The 18,150-nt window shown below is 39.8% G+C and overlaps 3 protein-coding genes across 4 annotated transcripts; 1 reads left to right on the forward strand and 2 right to left on the reverse strand.

Annotated features, from left to right (window-relative positions):
• Positions 1–806: 806 nt before the first annotated feature.
• On the reverse strand, positions 807–8,972 carry LOC103355075 (NEDD8-activating enzyme E1 catalytic subunit-like). Of its 2 annotated transcripts, XM_008278735.1 has the most exons (18): positions 8,906–8,972; positions 8,765–8,803; positions 7,417–7,540; positions 7,227–7,307; positions 7,030–7,112; positions 5,395–5,475; positions 5,247–5,290; positions 5,076–5,140; positions 4,788–4,943; positions 4,102–4,204; positions 3,885–3,995; positions 3,649–3,702; positions 1,998–2,034; positions 1,824–1,905; positions 1,614–1,714; positions 1,463–1,526; positions 1,313–1,367; positions 807–1,224 (listed from the first exon to the last, which is right to left on the reverse strand). In XM_008278735.1, the coding sequence occupies exons 1-18, from the start codon at positions 8,923–8,925 to the stop codon at positions 1,136–1,138; spliced, it is 1,389 nt and encodes a 462-aa protein (XP_008276957.1). In that variant the 5' UTR covers positions 8,926–8,972; the 3' UTR covers positions 807–1,135. The 2 variants fall into 2 exon arrangements, with proteins under 2 accessions (XP_008276957.1, XP_008276966.1); XM_008278744.1 differs by lacking the exons at positions 8,765–8,803; positions 8,906–8,972 and adding an exon at positions 8,741–8,758.
• A 1,113-nt stretch (positions 8,973–10,085) lies between these two features.
• On the forward strand, positions 10,086–13,993 carry LOC103355092 (PRA1 family protein 3). Its single transcript, XM_008278755.1, has 3 exons — positions 10,086–10,330; positions 10,950–11,167; positions 12,482–13,993. Exons 1-3 carry the CDS (start codon positions 10,149–10,151, stop codon positions 12,655–12,657), a joined length of 576 nt encoding a protein of 191 aa, XP_008276977.1. The 5' UTR covers positions 10,086–10,148; the 3' UTR covers positions 12,658–13,993.
• A 410-nt stretch (positions 13,994–14,403) lies between these two features.
• lmod3 (leiomodin 3 (fetal)) lies at positions 14,404–17,397 on the reverse strand. The gene is made up of 3 exons (XM_008278766.1): positions 16,907–17,397; positions 15,155–16,762; positions 14,404–14,893 (listed from the first exon to the last, which is right to left on the reverse strand). The coding sequence occupies exons 1-3, from the start codon at positions 17,192–17,194 to the stop codon at positions 14,837–14,839; spliced, it is 1,953 nt and encodes a 650-aa protein (XP_008276988.1). The 5' UTR covers positions 17,195–17,397; the 3' UTR covers positions 14,404–14,836.
• Between the last annotated feature and the right edge of the window lie 753 nt (positions 17,398–18,150).

Raw genomic sequence — 18,150 nt, forward strand, 5'->3', positions numbered from 1 at the left:
CATTGCTAGTGAATAGTGAGTTTCAGTAGTCCAGGTAGGAGAAATACTGACACTGTTAAAAATATTGTTGGACCAACATCCTGGACTTTAGTCTTATGTGCATTAAGCTGAAAGAAACCAGAAGCCATCAAGTCCTTAACTGCTACAAGGCAGCACTGAAGGGCTAAACGAGACATACATGGACAAGGGGCAACAGATATGAACTGAACAAAATGAGGCCAAACACTGAGCCCTGTGGGACACCACATGGCATATGGAGTAGAATACATTGTGGAGCATAAAATGTCATTTTAATGAGGAAACAAAGCGTACCATGACACTCACGTAACTCTTTATCCCGTCAAACTAACAGGTTCAGATGATGCTAGACATGTAGCGTGCAAAGACAAAAGTGTTGGTGTGAAAAGGTCTTTGTAAACTAATTAGCTAACTGGCATAATTAGGACAAAACAGACTTTTCTTATGAACGGTATAAATCAAGGACAATGCGGTTTACCTTTATACTGAGCTCCATACAGAGTGCATAAAGTGACTAGATTTTGGCACGCCTTGCTGCATACATTTGTATATTATTAAGGTAAAACAGGCTTTAAAAAAAACAAAAAAAACCAAACTTGTTCTAATTTTTGATGACAAATTATTCTGAACACACATTTGCCATCGAGTTCACAGCACAACGTGAGACAATCGCAGTGGCTTTTTGTTTTGAGAAACTTTTACATGTATTTAAGTTTTCTTTACACCCAAATATCCATAAAACTGTCCTATTGCTTCTAAATGAAGGAAAATGACAACAACAAAACAAATCTAGTAAAAGAGGTTACCTCATGGTAATAAAATTTTATTAGAGTATTGTGCACATTATTATTCTCATTTGATTGACAGGTAAATGGCTACAATATTGGAGAACACAGGACAAATACATGAGGAAGTAAACGTTGTCACTAATAGAAAAAACAATGCTGTTAAATGATTCCATGCTCATACAACAACCAATCCTATCCAATGCGTTAGACCTTACTCATCTTATTTACATTGTCACATCTAATGTGCTACTGCGACATCACGGTAACCTTGTGATGAAGCATCCAGTTTGCATTCATATGCATCAGTGCGGCTCCTTGTAATGGGAGATTCAAGCAGTAAAATTGAGCTTGAAGAGAACTGTCTGGGGTGTGGTGACATCGGCTACTGCTAGTTCCTGCCCGTCTGACAAGCCCAGCTCTGCCAAGAAAACAATAAAAACATACTGCATTAGGAACACAAGTTACTTTGACCAGACTGATAACATGAGAATAATAGTTCCTAATACCTTTTAAGGTTTTGCAGAGGTTTGGCCTGGTTCGCTCTTCGATGGATTTAACAGACTGGAATAAGATTTTTATCATAGTTTAATTGTGCTTCATGATAAAATATAGATATTGAAACACTGAGCATCATTCAGAAAGACTAAATATATTACCTGCAAATAAAGCGTCTTATTCTTGCCTTCCAGAGTCGTGGTGATAGCTGGGGATTTCATTTGCCTGGGAAGAAATCGTACAAATTCTTAATGTGATCCTTGTTTTTCTTAAAATGTTATTGCAAAATCATTTTTTTTCCTGAGAACTCACAGAGAGGCGTTTTCTGTCAGGTACTCTAAAACCTCCTGTAATTTGGCAGACGGAGGGAACTGGAGATCCTGAGGCACCTGGCTGCACGCTGAACAATTTTCCTGTCAGTCAAAGTTAATTAAGATTATGCTGTTTATTCTCTGTAATAAGAAATGTTACATTACACTGCTGATAAGATGGTTACTGGGTCCAGTTAGGGGCGAAACAAACCTTTCTCTCAGCTTCAAAAGTGTAGGTGTACAGTCCATCCACATCGTTAAAGACCAGGTAGTTATTTAAAGGAATATATGCGCTGGAAAATAAAATACTAGGTGATGTACGTACTATTAGACAATTCAGCAGGTAACTGGAATGAGAGGTTCACAGTGTGTTTCTGATACCAACCTTGTGGCAATTTTAAAAACTTCTGTCGCACAGGCAGCTGAGGAGAGGAAAAGTAAAATTAAGAAAAGTGAATTGCATAATTATTGTAAATACAGTCCACAAAAACAACAAAAAAATAATTTATTAAAAAATCTAACATAAGCTAAAAGTTGCTAATACCAGCTAACTAGATTACTGACCTCAGTAGCAACCGAACATTACCTCCTAATTATGTGGATTTAGCTTCACATTTTTAGCATTATTTTGTATACGCAGCTAGAATGCATACATTTAAGATTATTTTGCATCATTTGTTTTTTCAAGAGTCAACTACAAACAATGAAAACTCAACTGGACACAGACTTTCCAGCCACCTAAGAAAATCAGCTTGGGCGGTAAACGTAACCATACAATTATAAGTAACACAACAATATGCCTAGAGAGCGCTTGTGTGAAGCACGGGATCAAAAAGATTCCTTTTTTTCTAAGTTACAGTGGTTTAGCCCTCTGCCTACAATCCCCAAAACCCCACACACATTAGCCCTGTCTGTGGGCAATCTCTGGAAGTGCATGGTTGATAGCTGACCTCCAGTAAGTTAATCCTTTCAGTAAGCACAAAAGCCTCAACATATGTGTCTTTAGTCTGCAGAGGTGCGCACAGTGTTAAGCTCTCCAACATCACAAAACAACCTTTATGTATTTTGCTTCTCTTGTTTCCTTTACTTTTCTCCTATTCTGTCTATGAGGGCCACATTAAAATGTCAAAACACATGACACTGACGCCTGCTTGCTGCCCACAGCTGGCTGTTTGCAAGATGTTTTCTTCTGACTTTAATAAATACCTGCAGTATTATAAAGCAGCAGAGATGATAGGTGCTTCTTTAAATTGGAATTCACGTGAACATTTACACGCATGGCACGGCAGGATTAATTTATTAATCGCTAAATCAATCAGAAACTAAAGGTAAACGATTTTCTGCGTTATCCTGCGTGGCAAACATGTTAAAGATTCTCATTTGAAACGTTGAAACTGTTAGCAATAAAGCTTCTCAGGATGAATCCGAAGCTCCATCAGAGCTGTCAGGACATTTTTATGAGGATGCGTCGGTTATAATGCAGAAAATGTAGGTCACATAAACCTGAGCCTACAGATCCATTTAAAGGGTCAGTTCACCACTTTTTCCATCAATAAAGCAAAAGTTTATTTGTTCAGATGAAGAACCATCTCTGAAATCATTGCATCCTTCTTATTGGGATGGATTTTCTATCCAAAATATGAAAACCACAAACCCCACCCCCACTTTATGTCTCATTGAAGATTTCAACCTTAAAAATGAGTCACTTTAGCTACTAAATCCAGGGCTGTTGGCCATAAAAAAGGCATGCATGTATTTACACATACATGGAATTAAACCATGCTGTGGAAAAAAAAATAAAAAATTCTCAAGCGCTAACTCTGCCCCTGTTATTATTATATCTGCACATGTGCCATGCTAGCTTGACAGACAGAGCAAAAGTAACTGTAGGGGGCCATGGATAAGTTCCTCTTTATATTTCCCCACTGACGAATCAAAAAATGTCACACGTACTGTTTTCGAGCTTCAACAGCTCTGAATAGCAACAGCCTTGAATATCCTAAAAAAAAACAAAAAAATACTTCAGCACCACATACCAGCAATAACAGCATTAGTCGACGCCACAGCAGGGATGATCCTCTTCACGACTCCTGTGACACAAGAAACACTCATGAGTCGGATTCCAAGACAGCATCATGGGTGCTTGTGAATGAGACAGCCGACGATCGCAGTGACAGTTCATCAGTTCTACCGAAATATTCAATAAAAAAAACCTAACTGATGTACTACATTTGAGCAGAATAAATGATTGTCTTGTAATTCGCAGGTTCACCTTGAGTGAGTCGGTATGTCACTCCTGTGATGTTAAACTCTGCAGCTCTTTCTTGGGATCTTTCAAACACCCACTGGATGTGCTGGGGATTGTCTCCGTCTAAGCTCGTCTCTGGTTGAGAAGAAAACCCAGGCTGTTACATTTTATTCTCAGGCAGTCGTGTTATAAAATGTGACCGCATGTGTTTACCTTATAACAAATGAATGTGTTATCATACCTCCGAACGGCTTTTCTTTGGGCCACTGCAAGATTCTGGCATATTCGATGCAGTGTTCTGGTAGCCTCGGCATTGACGAAATGGTGCACATGGGAAAATTTATCTGTGGATCAGAAAATGTGACTTAAAAACAAGCAAAAAAGTATTTCAAGGAACACTAAAAGCCCTCCTTTTCTGTTATGCATGATTAAAAAAACAGCCAAAGGTGCACTGTGGCTAAAATATCACACCTATAAAATACCACTTCAACTGTTAATGAACAAGTTAAACCATCACATCGTTGCTTAATTTTCTTTTTACTCTTTCTTCCCTTTGTTTTGGCAAGCTCTTCGGCGCAATATAGGTCCTGCTGGGCTGGTGTTGCGCATCCCGTTGATGCCTCTTTCAGTCTGGTAGCTATCACTACTTATCTTTATGACCCTAATCTTTAATTATAATGCATTTTGTTTCAAACAGCTGTTGCTCCAGATGGAAAAGGGAAACATCGCCGCCTGTGCACCACAGATGCTTTCTCACACCCCAAAGACAGGCTGAACAGCAGGCGTGATTTATAAAATGTTAACAGGGTGGCTGACTATTCTGTGACAGAAATCATTCACTAAGAATAGAAAAATTGCAGTTTTTTCATGTACGAATCTTAAAGGTGAAACCAGAAAATACATTTCCACTGAAAAAGGGAGCACTACCTGTGGCGGGTACAGCTCCAGTGTGCAGTCGATACATGCAGTCATGCCCGGCAGAATGACACGAGCGTTTCCTTTAAAGCCCTCTGTCCCTCCATCAATGAGGGGGATGATGGAGCTGGGATCCAGGACTCCGTCTTCATAGCTCAGAAGGGATATCTGGAGAAGGCAAAATCAATCATGACCCACATTAGACTGTGCTGAGTTAAATCTATTTATACACTCCTGAAATGCAAGGACGATAACATGGGTAAGATCAAAATAAACAAATAAATAAATAACTTTTCTGACCAGCATCCCGTTCATCCAGCGTCTGGCGATGATGGAGTCTAGTCCGCACACGATGATGTGGAACTCTGCAAAGAGACGACGAGTGTTTGAAAAATCAATAAAACTCTCTTCTCAGATGTTCACTTGGTGAGTCTGGCCAAAGCTTAAACCCTGCAAGAAGATCCCACTTACGTCTGTAGAAAGACTCATCGAAGTCCTGGATCTTTTTAAAGTGACTGCATGTTATTTATAAGGAATATAAGACCTTGCAGATATATTTTATACAATGTAAACTAAATCTGAGTCGCTTTTTTAAAGAGAAGTGGGAAGAAAAGGATACGGGACGACTTTACATCCTGGGATACGACTGTTGACAAAGTCAGCAGCCACGTCTGCCTTTGGTCGTCCAACGTCTTTGAGTCTGAACAGTTGTGTAAATCAGTTAATTATACAACATATACAAGGTTGTCTGTGATCTGAGTTTATCATACAGGCTTGCTAAAACTCATGTGAGTGGCTTTCAGACTAAAAATTACAAAGGTTGATCAGAAAGTTACGACACTGTGCCTATAAAAATCAAAAACAGCACCTGGTTTAAACACGCCGTCCCCGTTAAATGTAAAGCTCCGACTGAGATCAGTGCTGAATCTCCAAAACTGTGTCAAAATACCAACTCTTTAACTTGATTTTCATTTTGTAAAAGGAAGAAATCACAGGGAGCCCAATCTGGTGAGGGAAGGCAGGTGGCGGGCATCGATTGTGTTGTTGTGACCGAAAAATCTGTGTGTAATCGCTGCAGTTTGACGTGACGCACAGCGCGTTCTAGCACTCACATGCTGTCACCTCAGGATATTACAGCAGAACTCTGGGACTCCTGGTGCACAACCGAGCGACTGTTGGAGAAAAACAACAACCATGCTTCCTGGTACGCTCCTGACATAACAGGCTTGGATGGTTTTGGAAACTGCAAGCTCCCCCACTGTCAAAACTACCCTTTCTTAACTCGGTCATAACTGCAAACCCACCCCTCGGTACCAGCGATGATATTTGATATGAAGGTTGGCTGTTGCCTGATGCAGAATGTGATGTTTTCTTCTCTCCTCAGTTTGTGCACCGTGGAGAAATTGCAAATTCATTCAAAAAACACAGGGTCCACGGTTGACAGCACGGTGTCACATGACATCCTGGCTAACTGCTCACACGTTACAGAGAGTGAATGTGATGCAATCCGCGCACACTTAGAACAGTCTTGGAACTTTTGGATCAACCCTTGTATTTAAATTTTTAACTTAATTATGCTATGTATATTTTTGATAACTTATCTACAAGGTGTGTCAGAAAAGTTCCAGGACTGGTGTCACAAAAGATATATTTCAAACCCAAACTACAAACTACAATGAGTTTTCCCCTTCAGACGATCAACCAGCACGTCTACAAAGAGATCCTGAGGCGTTTACTTTGTTCAGTGCGTGAGAAGAGGCGAGAGTTGTGGCAGGACAATTCGTGGCTGCTTCACCATGACAACGCACCTGCTCGCAATGCCCTGAGCATCCAACAGTTCCTGGCTGAGAAGAACATCACTGTGCTGTAGCAACCTCCCTACTCACCCCACCTGGCTCTGTGGGATTTTTTTCCTCTTCCCCAAGCTCGAAGGGGTCATCAAGGGGACCCGTTTTGAAGACGTGGATGACATCAAGATGGCTGTGACGACAGAGCTGTAGAGGATCCCTGAAGAATCCTTCCAGGATTGCAGGGCGGCGTGGCAGAGAAGGCTGGGAAAGTGCGTAAGACTCCACGGGAAAACTTGCAGTTTGGATTTGAAATATATCTTTTGTGACACCAGTCCTGGAACTTTTCTGACAAATCTTGTAAATAATTTAAAAAAAATATGGAATCTAAATTTCTCCACACATGCTGTATGTGTCTAAGCTATAGTGTAAACTATAAAGGGGTTGAAAATGGAGGTGAAACCTACCTGAAAAGAAACTGTCTGTTGAGGTTGGACAAATCAATCGTATCCATGTCAACCACATGAATAAGGCGAAACCCAGACAGGGCCTTCAACAAAACAAGACTGTGTAAGAACTTATTGAAACCAGCAGAGAAAGTCTGTTCCATTTACACTTAATTAAGCACACTGAGATCACAACATGGATTAAAGCTATTTCCTACCAGATTCTTAAGGAGTTCACATCCAAGTCCTCCTGCACCAATGACCAGTATCTTACATGTCTCCAACAAAAACTGTAAAGACTGACACAAAAAAAAGGGCGTCAAAATGTTTAAAGAATTGGACTCAAGACAAGAAACATCACCGTAACTTAACAACGACAGCTTGAAGTTACAGCCTTATCACGCTCACCTCAGTACTCGGCTCAAAGTCAGGATGTGTGAACGGGCCCGGTCTCTCTAGAAACTTCCTCACGTGATTCCACCGGCCGTCCCAGTCGCAACTACCGTCCCTGTGTCCTCCATCTACAGCCATTCTGGGCACACAACACACAGAGAGATGCTGAACGGGTACCATAACTCAGATTGATACAAGTCCATTCTACTTCTGCCATTTATCATTTATTATGTGTATTATTTAGTTCTCCACACTGTTTTAAAGTTCTGAAAAGAAGACATTAAAATTAACTGTATTAAGAGGAGTCATGGGTATAAAGACACAAATAAAAATAGGTGAAAAGAGCTTGATGAGAAAAATAAATTGCAGCAATCCACAGTAGAGGCTCACATAATGGCATATTTTCCACAATTAGTGACGATCCAATGAAACTACTGTTGATGACTGATGAATGAAATGTCTTACAGCACGATTCTGAGCTGGTCACATCACTAACAGCAAACCCTAACAATAATGATGACATGAGTAAGAAATAAAAAAATATATTCAGCTAAACAAAAAAGTCTGTTTAAATGCCTGACTTTGAAATACTGAATAGCTTTACCTCCCAAAGTCTCTAAAAACATTTCAAATGCAACACGATGTCTCCTAAAATTCAAAAAGTGCAAGAATCTGACAGCAATGCAGCAAGTTTATCAGAAAAACAGACTTTAAAAATTATCAAGACACCGGATTAGCTTCACAAACCTTTCTCAATAGCATATATATGTATATCATATATTGTAAATACGCTTTAAAGTGTGGTGCTCTTTGCAGGAAAAACACCTCAATATATTCTGTTTATCTTTTAAGAATTTGTCTTACATATTGAGTGGTAATTTCTTTCAAGAGCTGTTTTACTACAGTTGTTTTTCCACCAGTAAGAACTGCCTCAGTTTCTTTCATGCATTGCATTATGGGACATTAATGTGCAGCACGCTGATATATCTAATGATTATAAGAATGCATGCTCATGTTTTGAGTTTGAGTCACTTTCTTTAGTCTGGCTACATTCAAATCCCATTTAGGACTATTATCCAGTATGAAAGTGCCCCACAGCTGCAGTGTTACTGTCTTGATCCTTCCAGATTTGTTTTGCCAGGAACATGACTGGTGGATGCAGCTGCTCTACCTGTAATGTGTTTCGCAATGTACATGGCGATGTGTTACTGCATGATTTGGGTTTTGCAAACAGCTAAAGGGGTAATTAAGATAACTGGCTAAAATGTAGATTTTCGTGTCTCCTGGCCCAGCAGTCGCTGCTCTTCTGTGCAACGCAAACCTGCTGCCAGTCAGAGACCTTTATTTAGCATTCGTCACTAACTTCTCAGTCAGGTCCTCTATTCGCCTTCTTTTCTTCTCCCTGGAAGAAGAGGGTAAAACAGCGTTTAAGCGAGTCGGGTTCACGACAAAAGGCCAAAGGTAAGCTAGCAAATCATGATGTTTTCCGTCCATTGAGACTTACGGCTCCTCGGCATCCGCCATACTCTCACGGTCCCATGTCCTCGATTCTGACTGCTGCGTTCACGAGCATCAAAACTGCGCTGCGACCTGCGGCTCCGAGTCCTCAAAGAGAGAGCTGGTGGTGTTGTGCTGCTTCACAAATAACGAGGATCGCCCTTCATCAAACCTAAATGCCTCAGAGAATCTTGTGGGAGAAAATGTTTCGCCTTATGATTAAAGCAAAAATCATTATAGTTAGAACAATAACATTTTCAAATTTTGTTGATTTTTTTTTTACAATTTTCAAATTTTTATTTTTAAAGAGATACGACTACATAAAACTTTATTAATGCCCAAGGAAATTCTTTTGCCAGATATCACTCAGAAAAATGTACAAGAGAGGAAAAAAAAGTGTCTGATAGAAAGGCAATGAAAAAAATAAAATAAAAGTAACAACAGGTAAGCTAAACTATAACAATAATGGAAAAAGTAATAAACAGTACTTGTAATGGGTGTAATCAAGTAACATCGGACGTGATATTTTGTGAAATTTTGTACTTGAAATTGAAATATTAACCGTAATAATTACATTAAAAAAATACACCATGATAATGAATAATTGCACATGTGAATGAAATGTAACGCATGAAATTCAAATATAAATACCAATGTAATTATATTTATGTAGGTAAAGCAGCATATGAGAGAAAGCTGAGTTAGATACTGCAGGCTGCTATTGCTGCTACATTTGTTGTCCTTGTATTTACTGCTCATAACATTTGCAGTAGTTTGTTTCTTTATGACCTTGATGTGCTGTTTGCATTTCATATTTGAACACATTTTGAGATAGATAATTGCTAAAATCAAAATTATTAAAAAAAAAAAAAATCAAATGCAAAGTTTTTGAATTCAGAACTTCTCTGTTTTTTTTCTGTAGCATTTATTCAGAAATTATTTCTTTTACTGCTTTTATTACTTTAGTAACTGATAGAAATGTGAATAATTGTTAAATATATACATATATATTACAGAATAGAAGACTGAAACAAGTAAACTGAAGCAGTACAACCCTGCGGCGCATTGGACAACGCAAGTCGACAACTCCAGTTGCTTCCTCCTTCTACTCTCGTTCACAATCCCGCGAGAGTATATAATCTCGTTGGACGCCCTCCCTCCTTCTCCTCGCTCGCTGATCAGCTGACCTGTCAAAATATCACGCAGCGCGTGCGGGTATGTTTGTGTGTCGCTTCGCTTCACGCTGAAACATGGCAGCCAAGATGGAGCTCGCACCTCTCAGACCGTGGGATGACTTCTTCCCCGGGACCGACCGATTCGCTAAACCAGAGTTTGGAGATTTAACGAAGTGGAACAACAGAGTGATCAGCAATCTGCTGTACTACCAGACGAATTATTTCGCCGTGGTCGTGGTGGTTTTCCTCATCGTGGGGTAAGTCCCAGCATCAGGCTAACGCAGACAGGCTAGCATCCGTGGCTCTGTGTTTAATTAGCCTGCATACCTTTTAACCCACACCCATCATGACCACAGAGGCTATTTCTGGTGCAGCTGCCATTGTTGTGCCTATGTTTTAGACAACGTAACTTTTCCGACGTCTGCCATAAATATTCAAACCTTAGTAGGCCTACAAACATTTCTTTAAATATTTAGTTTAGTAACGTTCGATATTAGAAAGAATTCCGATGTAGCTAGCTTAAATTGCATGCCAGTGCTTTATATTGTAAACCACAGAGTCCCTTCATAATAATCATTAATATGACTTAAGATGTTTATGAAAATTAGTGATGCTACACTTTGCCTTGAACCATCTATATAATTGCTGCGCATAAGTGTGCATACAAGCTGACTAGCAGTCTGCTGAGCAGAGCATGATGTAGAGGAAATCATGCATAGGCCCTGCTGCAGGTTTTCTACCCTTTTATGGTTGACACCAAACTAGCCAGGATGTCAGCTATTGTTGTCACCACCAGCAGGTTGTGCTATTTAAAAACAATAACAAAACATGAACAAAAGCATGCACAACATGTCATTTTCATGTTCCAACATTCAGGTTCCTGAATCCATTTGGCATGTTTCTGGGAGGCACTGTGGTGACTCTGGTCTTCGTGGGTTCAGTGTGGGCCGGAGAAAACAAGGCCACCATCAAGAACTTCAAAAGGAAGAACCCCACTCTGTTTGTCATCGGCGTCATGGTCACCAGTTACTTTCTGCTGTCGCTGTGTGGCGGTGTCTGTGTCTTCATCTTTGGAATCACTTTCCCACTGCTGTGTGAGTCTCAGGATATTGCACAAGACTTCCCTGCTTACTTTCTGATAGGGAATAGGTCATTAAATCATCTTTTACTGTCTTGGATAGTGCTTCATCACAGTTCAGCAGGTCTTGTCCTATTGTGGGATGCTGCAACCGCCTGACGTGTTTAATTCAGTTAAGAGTTTTCCAGGGTAGTCTCAACACTCAAAAATATTAAACTCCTAATCATATTATAGAAATGTTTTCTAACATGTAGCATTCTATCATAACCTCTTCTATACAACAGGCCCTCGACTTTGTGGGTAAAACACTGTATAGTACATCAGATGATACAACTTGTCACTCATTGCAGTTGGAATCATAATGTGTTTTTAATATGTTCTGTATTCATAGAGTAGTTTCCAAAATTCAAGTTACAAAGTTGTTTAAGGAAAGCAGCATATTGCAATCAGTTAAATACAAACTCATTAGGTCATACAGCAATTTTAGTTTTTGTGATTTAGTCATAAGGAATCATACTTCTTTTCTTTCATTCTACATCTTTTCTGACGCTGATGTTGGAGTTTAAAACATTTTCAACTCAAACAGGTTTTTGAGCCACGTAACACTTACATAACTTAGTAGATGTGCAAAATTGTACAGCCTATACACTAAGACAAACTTGTGCTTCCAGTATTGCACACACTCGAGTGTTGGCTAATGTTATACAATGAAAACTGTTAAGGGGACTAGTGAGTCACATGTGGATGCATAACTGAGGTTTTCCTGTGGATGAGCAAGGTTTTCCGAGTGCTCTCTCATTCTGACTCACTGTGGGGATTGAACAGTACGTACACTATTACTGACGCGCTTTTACTCATGACACACGTGTAATATAAAGGCAGCTTTACAGGGTGAGCTATAGTGTAGACTTTAGGCTCTGCTACAGCTCTTTGGATACATTTAGAGTCAGACCGTCAGCAGAGTGGTTTAGATAATTGGTGGGTTGGATCGTTAGAGCAAATGTGGCAGCTCTAACGTTGTGGCAGATAGGCGAGGCAGTTCGTTCTTTTCCCAGGGGCCCTGCCCACTGCTGCCTGTGTTGACGGGTTGCTATGGGTTGTTGATTTGGACAGAACCGCATTTGCTGGCTGATGTCATGCATTCAGTATCTGCCTGACAGGGAAATTAAAGAGATGCCTTCCTTACACATGCTTTTAAGTCGGAGTTGCAGCAGTATCACATTTTTTTATTTTTATTTTTTTAACATATTTGTCAGAGAAAATCACATCGCACTATATTATGTTATTTTCATAGTGAAACAATATGAATAAATTCTTGTTTCTCCTTTAGTAATCCTGATCCACGCCTCTCTGAGACTGCGCAACATGAAGAATAGACTGGAGAACAAGATTGAAGGTGTTGGGCTGAAGAAGACCCCCATGGGCATCATCATGGATCTCCTGGATCAACAGGAGGAGAAGATGAACAAGATTCAGGATTTCATCGAGAGTAAACTCAAGGAGTAAGGCTCTAGCTAAGAGTGTGCCAAGGGAAGCCAATATCATACAGTATGGATTCAAATATCCGTAGCATCATCCCATGTGTCACAATTCTATCTTCCCCTTACATGTAAAGTTACTGATATTTGCATTCCCACTTTTTATTTGTTTTGGTTTACTTCATAATCTTATATGTTTGTGTTAGCTCACACTATGTAAAGTCTACAGAAGGATAGAAATATTATAACAAGGATCGCACGATCACAGTGTGGCTTGGATGTTGAGAGGCAACGTGCGCTGAAGGTAACCAAAGGTCTGAGCATTCCAATGTCGAAAAATGTCCAAAAAACAGATCAGTTCCTGTGCTGATGGTACACTTTGCTGTACATGATGACTGAGTATTTATTTCAGCAACATAAACTAGAATGTCTGAACAGAATAACCAATGCAGTTAATAGACTCCAGTTGTATTTGATCTCAATATATATATGTATAATTTCCTTTCAGTTTGCTACCTCAAAACCAGCATGTTTATTTTTCTTCTCACCAATTCAACCAAGATAAATAGCCAACACCCAGTGAACTGCTTGATAAACAGCAATAAATCCAATCATGTCACGACAGGAGCTGTATGAATACTAATCTGAGACCGATTTGCTTCCAGTATAGACGTATGGCCTGACTAATAATACTGAAGTGTGAATATTCCTATTGTCAGAAGTGCATACAGTTCCTGACCATACAGGCTGGCCTGAGTATATCCCCTCTGATCACAGCTATGCAATATTGAAAAATGAATGGCAAGTGCAGCTTTATTGTTTGAATATGATATCATGGTGTGTACATGTTTGTTGTTATTTCTAATGTGTCATTATTTTCATATTACAGCATGAAGAAATGTATAAAGCGGCTGCAGGATGCAAAGTGCAAAATTTTAGTAGTGGGACAGAAGCTACTGGTGAAATTGAAATTTTAACTTTAGACTACCACAGTTCCCTATTCAATAATAAATACTGAACTAGAGACATGCCATGCTATATTCCCGTCAAAACCCATGTCCTTGTAAAAAAAAAAAAAAAGCGAGACTAAATCTGTATTGTTCAGTGTTCATTTTATACTCCTGATATTTATTAGCAGTTGTCTCTTGTTGCTTCTCACATGTGCACATTACCTGCAGTTTGTGCATGCGACCTTCACAAATGACAGTTCGAGAGATTGTTCATGTTTTATGGATGCTATATTCTATATTATCCATGTTTTTATGTGACTTTTTCATTCTTGAAAAGTGCTGAACTGGAAGTAAAACATGGCTGTCCTCCTCGATAAAAAATACAATTAAATTGATTTCTGTTGCAGTTTTTTTCCAATTAAGTCTCAGAGTGAGTGTGTGTATATATATATATATATAGTAGATGTATTTAGCACAGAATTTAGTTGTTCTGGCATATAGATGAGTTGTTTCTGCTTTTAAAAAATGCACATCTAGGCTTTTATGAAAACAAATGAAAACTTTTTTATTTTATTTTATTTTTTTAAGTGAATGCTAATGAATAATAGACCTTACAAAATGTTACACAGTGTCATTCGATTCATGTGGACACATTTTGAGGCATCAGTTTATTAGTATTAAGACTCTGAGGATGGAAAAATAATTGTGAAAATCGAAAAAAAAAATGACTGGGATTAATTAAATGGTTCCCTGGAGATACATCTGTTGTTAGATTTTAATTAAAAAGAAAAAAAAAGAAAACATAATAATCCCAAGACAAAGAGTAGAAGGTCTTTTTTTTTTTTAATGTATTAAAATACAAATGCATTGATCATATTTGTGCCAAAGTTAATAATCTAAAATGTAATCAAACAAGCCTTTTTATTAATACATTTTTAGCACAAAGAAATTGTTACTAGACATTACATAATAATAGGACTTGTGAATAAACAACATTTTTTCTATGCTCTGTATTTAAGCAATAGCAAACGAAAGTAATAGCATGTGTGAATGTACAATTAATGTGGTATATAATGTGTAACATTAATATTGTCTTTCTCAAGACCGTAGTATTTATTGAGATAATACAGGAGTGGAACAAAAACCAACCAGAACTCTATGTAACAACGATATAGTTCACTCATCATTTGTGCTGTTCATGTGGAGTGACTAATTCTAAGTGTGTGTAAAACAAACATACAGTGTGGTGAAGAAGTCTTATAAGTCTGAAAAGAGACTTGTTTCACTTGATTCCAGGGCTTTGGGGAGCGGCACCTGCAAGAAGCAACATAAAAAGTTAACATTAAGTCCACGTGAGTAGTACATGTAATGTAGAATTGAACACGTTTTAGGCAGTAATGCTGGTAAAATGTGATGTATTCACATGTGCTAAATGCTTTTCTGTTTTAAGAACTTAAACACTCATCCATAACATTTTAGGTAAAAAAAATAATAAAAAATCAGGTATGACCAATCTGATGAACATGAAAACAGAAATGTTGATTGATCCCACAGTAACAATCCTCAGATACTCACAGCTTTGAGATAGGCCACGTTGCTCTTCTTGATCTCATCTAGGAGCTGATCTCGAGGAGTGAGGTCAACCTTTGGAGGCACTCGTCTGCGAGGGACAGGCTTCAAAGTCTTTATCACGTCAGTCAGGTTGGGTTTTCCATCTGTCATCCCTTCGCTGCCTGCATCCTTCACTTTGGGAGTCTTTCTCAGTTGGAAACTTGCCCTCTCTGGTCTCCCACAATCCCTCGGGTCCAGGTCCAGAAATGGATCGCGTTTCTTGGGGGTCCTCTTCAGCTGGACGTCTCTTAATGTGTTCTTTGGTTCGGCACTGGGTTGTTTGGGAATGCTTTTGTGTTTTGGCTGCTTCTGTGGCTCTGGCTGCTCTGGCTGCTCTGGTTGTTGGTGCGGTTGAGGTACGGTGTTCAGCTCCGATGAGGGTGGGACGAGCCCGTGCTCCTGTAGGAGTTCCAGAGGTGGTATGTATCCCAACATCTCAAGTAAACCGGGAGGCAGGTTGAGGCTGTTCTCATACATGTGCATCAGCTCCCTCTGCTCCTTTAGCTGCTGCTGCTTCTGCTCCTCCTTCCTCAGCTGCCTCTGGCGATCAAGATTCCTGGTCAAAAGGTTGGTCACCACCATCCTTGGACCTGGTTGCTCAAAGTGGTAGCCCATCTTCAGAAGGGTGTTGTTGGCCTTGAGCAGGCGGGAGATCTCCATCTCTGCGTGGTGACCCAGCATGTGCCTCTGGTTGTGAAACCGCAGCTCAGTGAGAGTCTCGTTGAACTGGAGGCAGCGGATGATGGCGACGATGCCCTTTCCGGTTATGAAGTTGGACTCGATGTTCAAAGTCGTAATGCTGCGATTCTCTCGTAGCATGTTGGCCAGGCTGAAAGCAATGTTTTCATCCACACCAGTGTTTGCTATACTGAACGTTTTCACATGTTTATTTTTCTTTAAGGCATTGACGTAGTCCAGGAGCATCTCTTTGGGAATGTTTTCTATGTTGTTGAGGTTCACCTCAGTGACCGAGGGGTTGTTGTTGCGGAGCTTGTCAAGCGTCGACTCCAAGTTTGTCTCATTTCCTGAAGGTCTTGATGTCATTTTTATGTTGTTGAGGGCCAGCTTTGGAATTTTTAATTTGTTAATTTTTCTCTCTTCTTTGGGTGGGAGCTTATCAGTGGTTTCATTTGGCTCTGGGGCCTCTGGAGCTTCTTGAGGAGGTAAATTATTAGTATTTGTATTTTCTGCTTTCTCTTCAACATTGTGTTCTGTGGCTAAACTCTCAGTCTTCTCTTCTGTGTCAGGCAAAGACTGATTGTCAACTGGACTGTCTTCTGCTACTTTTACTGTGTTATCTAGACACTCCTCATGTTTGACTGTATTTTCAGGTTTGTCTTCCACAGACAGCTTCGCCTTATCCTCTTTATCCACATCGATTCCTTTGTCCGTTTCATCTTTCTCTTCAACTTCTTCCACTATTTCCTCAATTATCTCCTCTATAATTTCCTCTCCATCTGCACAATCTGCAGTTTCCTCTTCAATGATTTCCTCTATCACTTCATAAACCTCATATTTCACATCTTCTGAGCTTTCCTCTTTATCTTCCTTTTCTGCTTCCTCCCTTCTTTTCTGATGAAAATGACAAATCAGAGCATTGAGATTCCAACCAGCATGTTTTTATTCTGCTTCTACATTCCACATTGTGTTTTAAATATTTATTTTTGATATTCTACATTAATCTGCACATGAACCTTCAGGAGTTGGAACTCTTACCTCACTGGGCAGCAGAGTAGCTGGCACTCTTTCTTCCTCGAGCATACGCTTAGACTCTTTCTCCCAGTAGAGGTAATCAACCAGGGATCTGTGGTCGAACGTCCCTGTCGGAGGTTTCTCTGTCTGGTCCTTCTGTCTCTGTCCTACTGGTACACTCTCATCTGGGGCAATAATAACATCCATCTCACTCTGGAGCTCCTTAAGCTCCTCGGGTGAAAGCATGGCGAGGATTTCATCCTCATCAATGTCCTCCTCATTGAGATCATCAAGGTCTCTACTGTCAGACATACTGTCGCACTGTAGTTTCTTTCTTCTGCTGATATCAAAAGGAATTGAAATCTCTGTCCAACTTGTGACTCAGGACAGAACAAACTGGGAAGCCTCTGACTTTGACTTCAGCGAGAGACGGTTTGCTCCTACCCCATGCGGAGCCTAAAATTAAACCCTGTGAACTGCATGGAAGATATTTAAGGTACATGCAGGGGGGAAAGACATGCTAACATTCTTTTTTCAGCTCCCTTCTCCCAGCTGGCCCGGCCATCAGGATCTTTTGGGATGACAGTTGCTTCAGGCAAAAGGAAAGAGGGTGATTGACAGCAGCAGGTGGACTGTTTTAATGTAAGGGAGGCGTGAAGCCTCCACTGCGAACAGAGCTCCTCCCAGAGCTCTACTGAAGTGTTAGAAGGCTCAAACACAACAAATCAGGAGCCAGATGAGGGAGTTTATCTTTAGGGGAATGGGTACAACCAGATGGAGAGACGACATCTGACCTTTTTCGCAACAAAATTCAGAGCACAGTCTGTAGCTAAAGCAGCACCATGAAAAATCACATTTTTTAAATGTAAGAGTTAAAAATAAATAAAGAAATAATACTCTGACATTTGGAAAATACATGTACTCACTTCCTTGCCAAGAGTAAGATGAGCTATGATATGATATGATCCCTGTGTTCTTGAGTTCTTCATTTCTAACATGATATTGGGGATGGAGAGCATTGTTTGTATTGTTTTTAATAATTTATCTGCAAAGCACTTTGTGTTACTTTTCAGTTGTGAAAAAAAATGCTATATAAAAAGTCTGACTGAATTATTGACTACTACCAGGATATGTTAGCTTAGCATAAAGACTGGCAACCAAGGGAAACAGCTAGCCTGGCACTGTTCAAAGGTGAAAAGGTCGACCTACAGGTATCTCTACAGGTCACGAATTTACACTTCATATCTTTCAAAGTGTAAAAAATGGGG

The sequence above is a fragment of the Stegastes partitus genome, unplaced genomic scaffold (assembly GCF_000690725.1).
Source record: "Stegastes partitus isolate 25-593 unplaced genomic scaffold, Stegastes_partitus-1.0.2 Scaffold4, whole genome shotgun sequence".
Classification (NCBI taxonomy): domain Eukaryota; kingdom Metazoa; phylum Chordata; class Actinopteri; family Pomacentridae; genus Stegastes; species Stegastes partitus.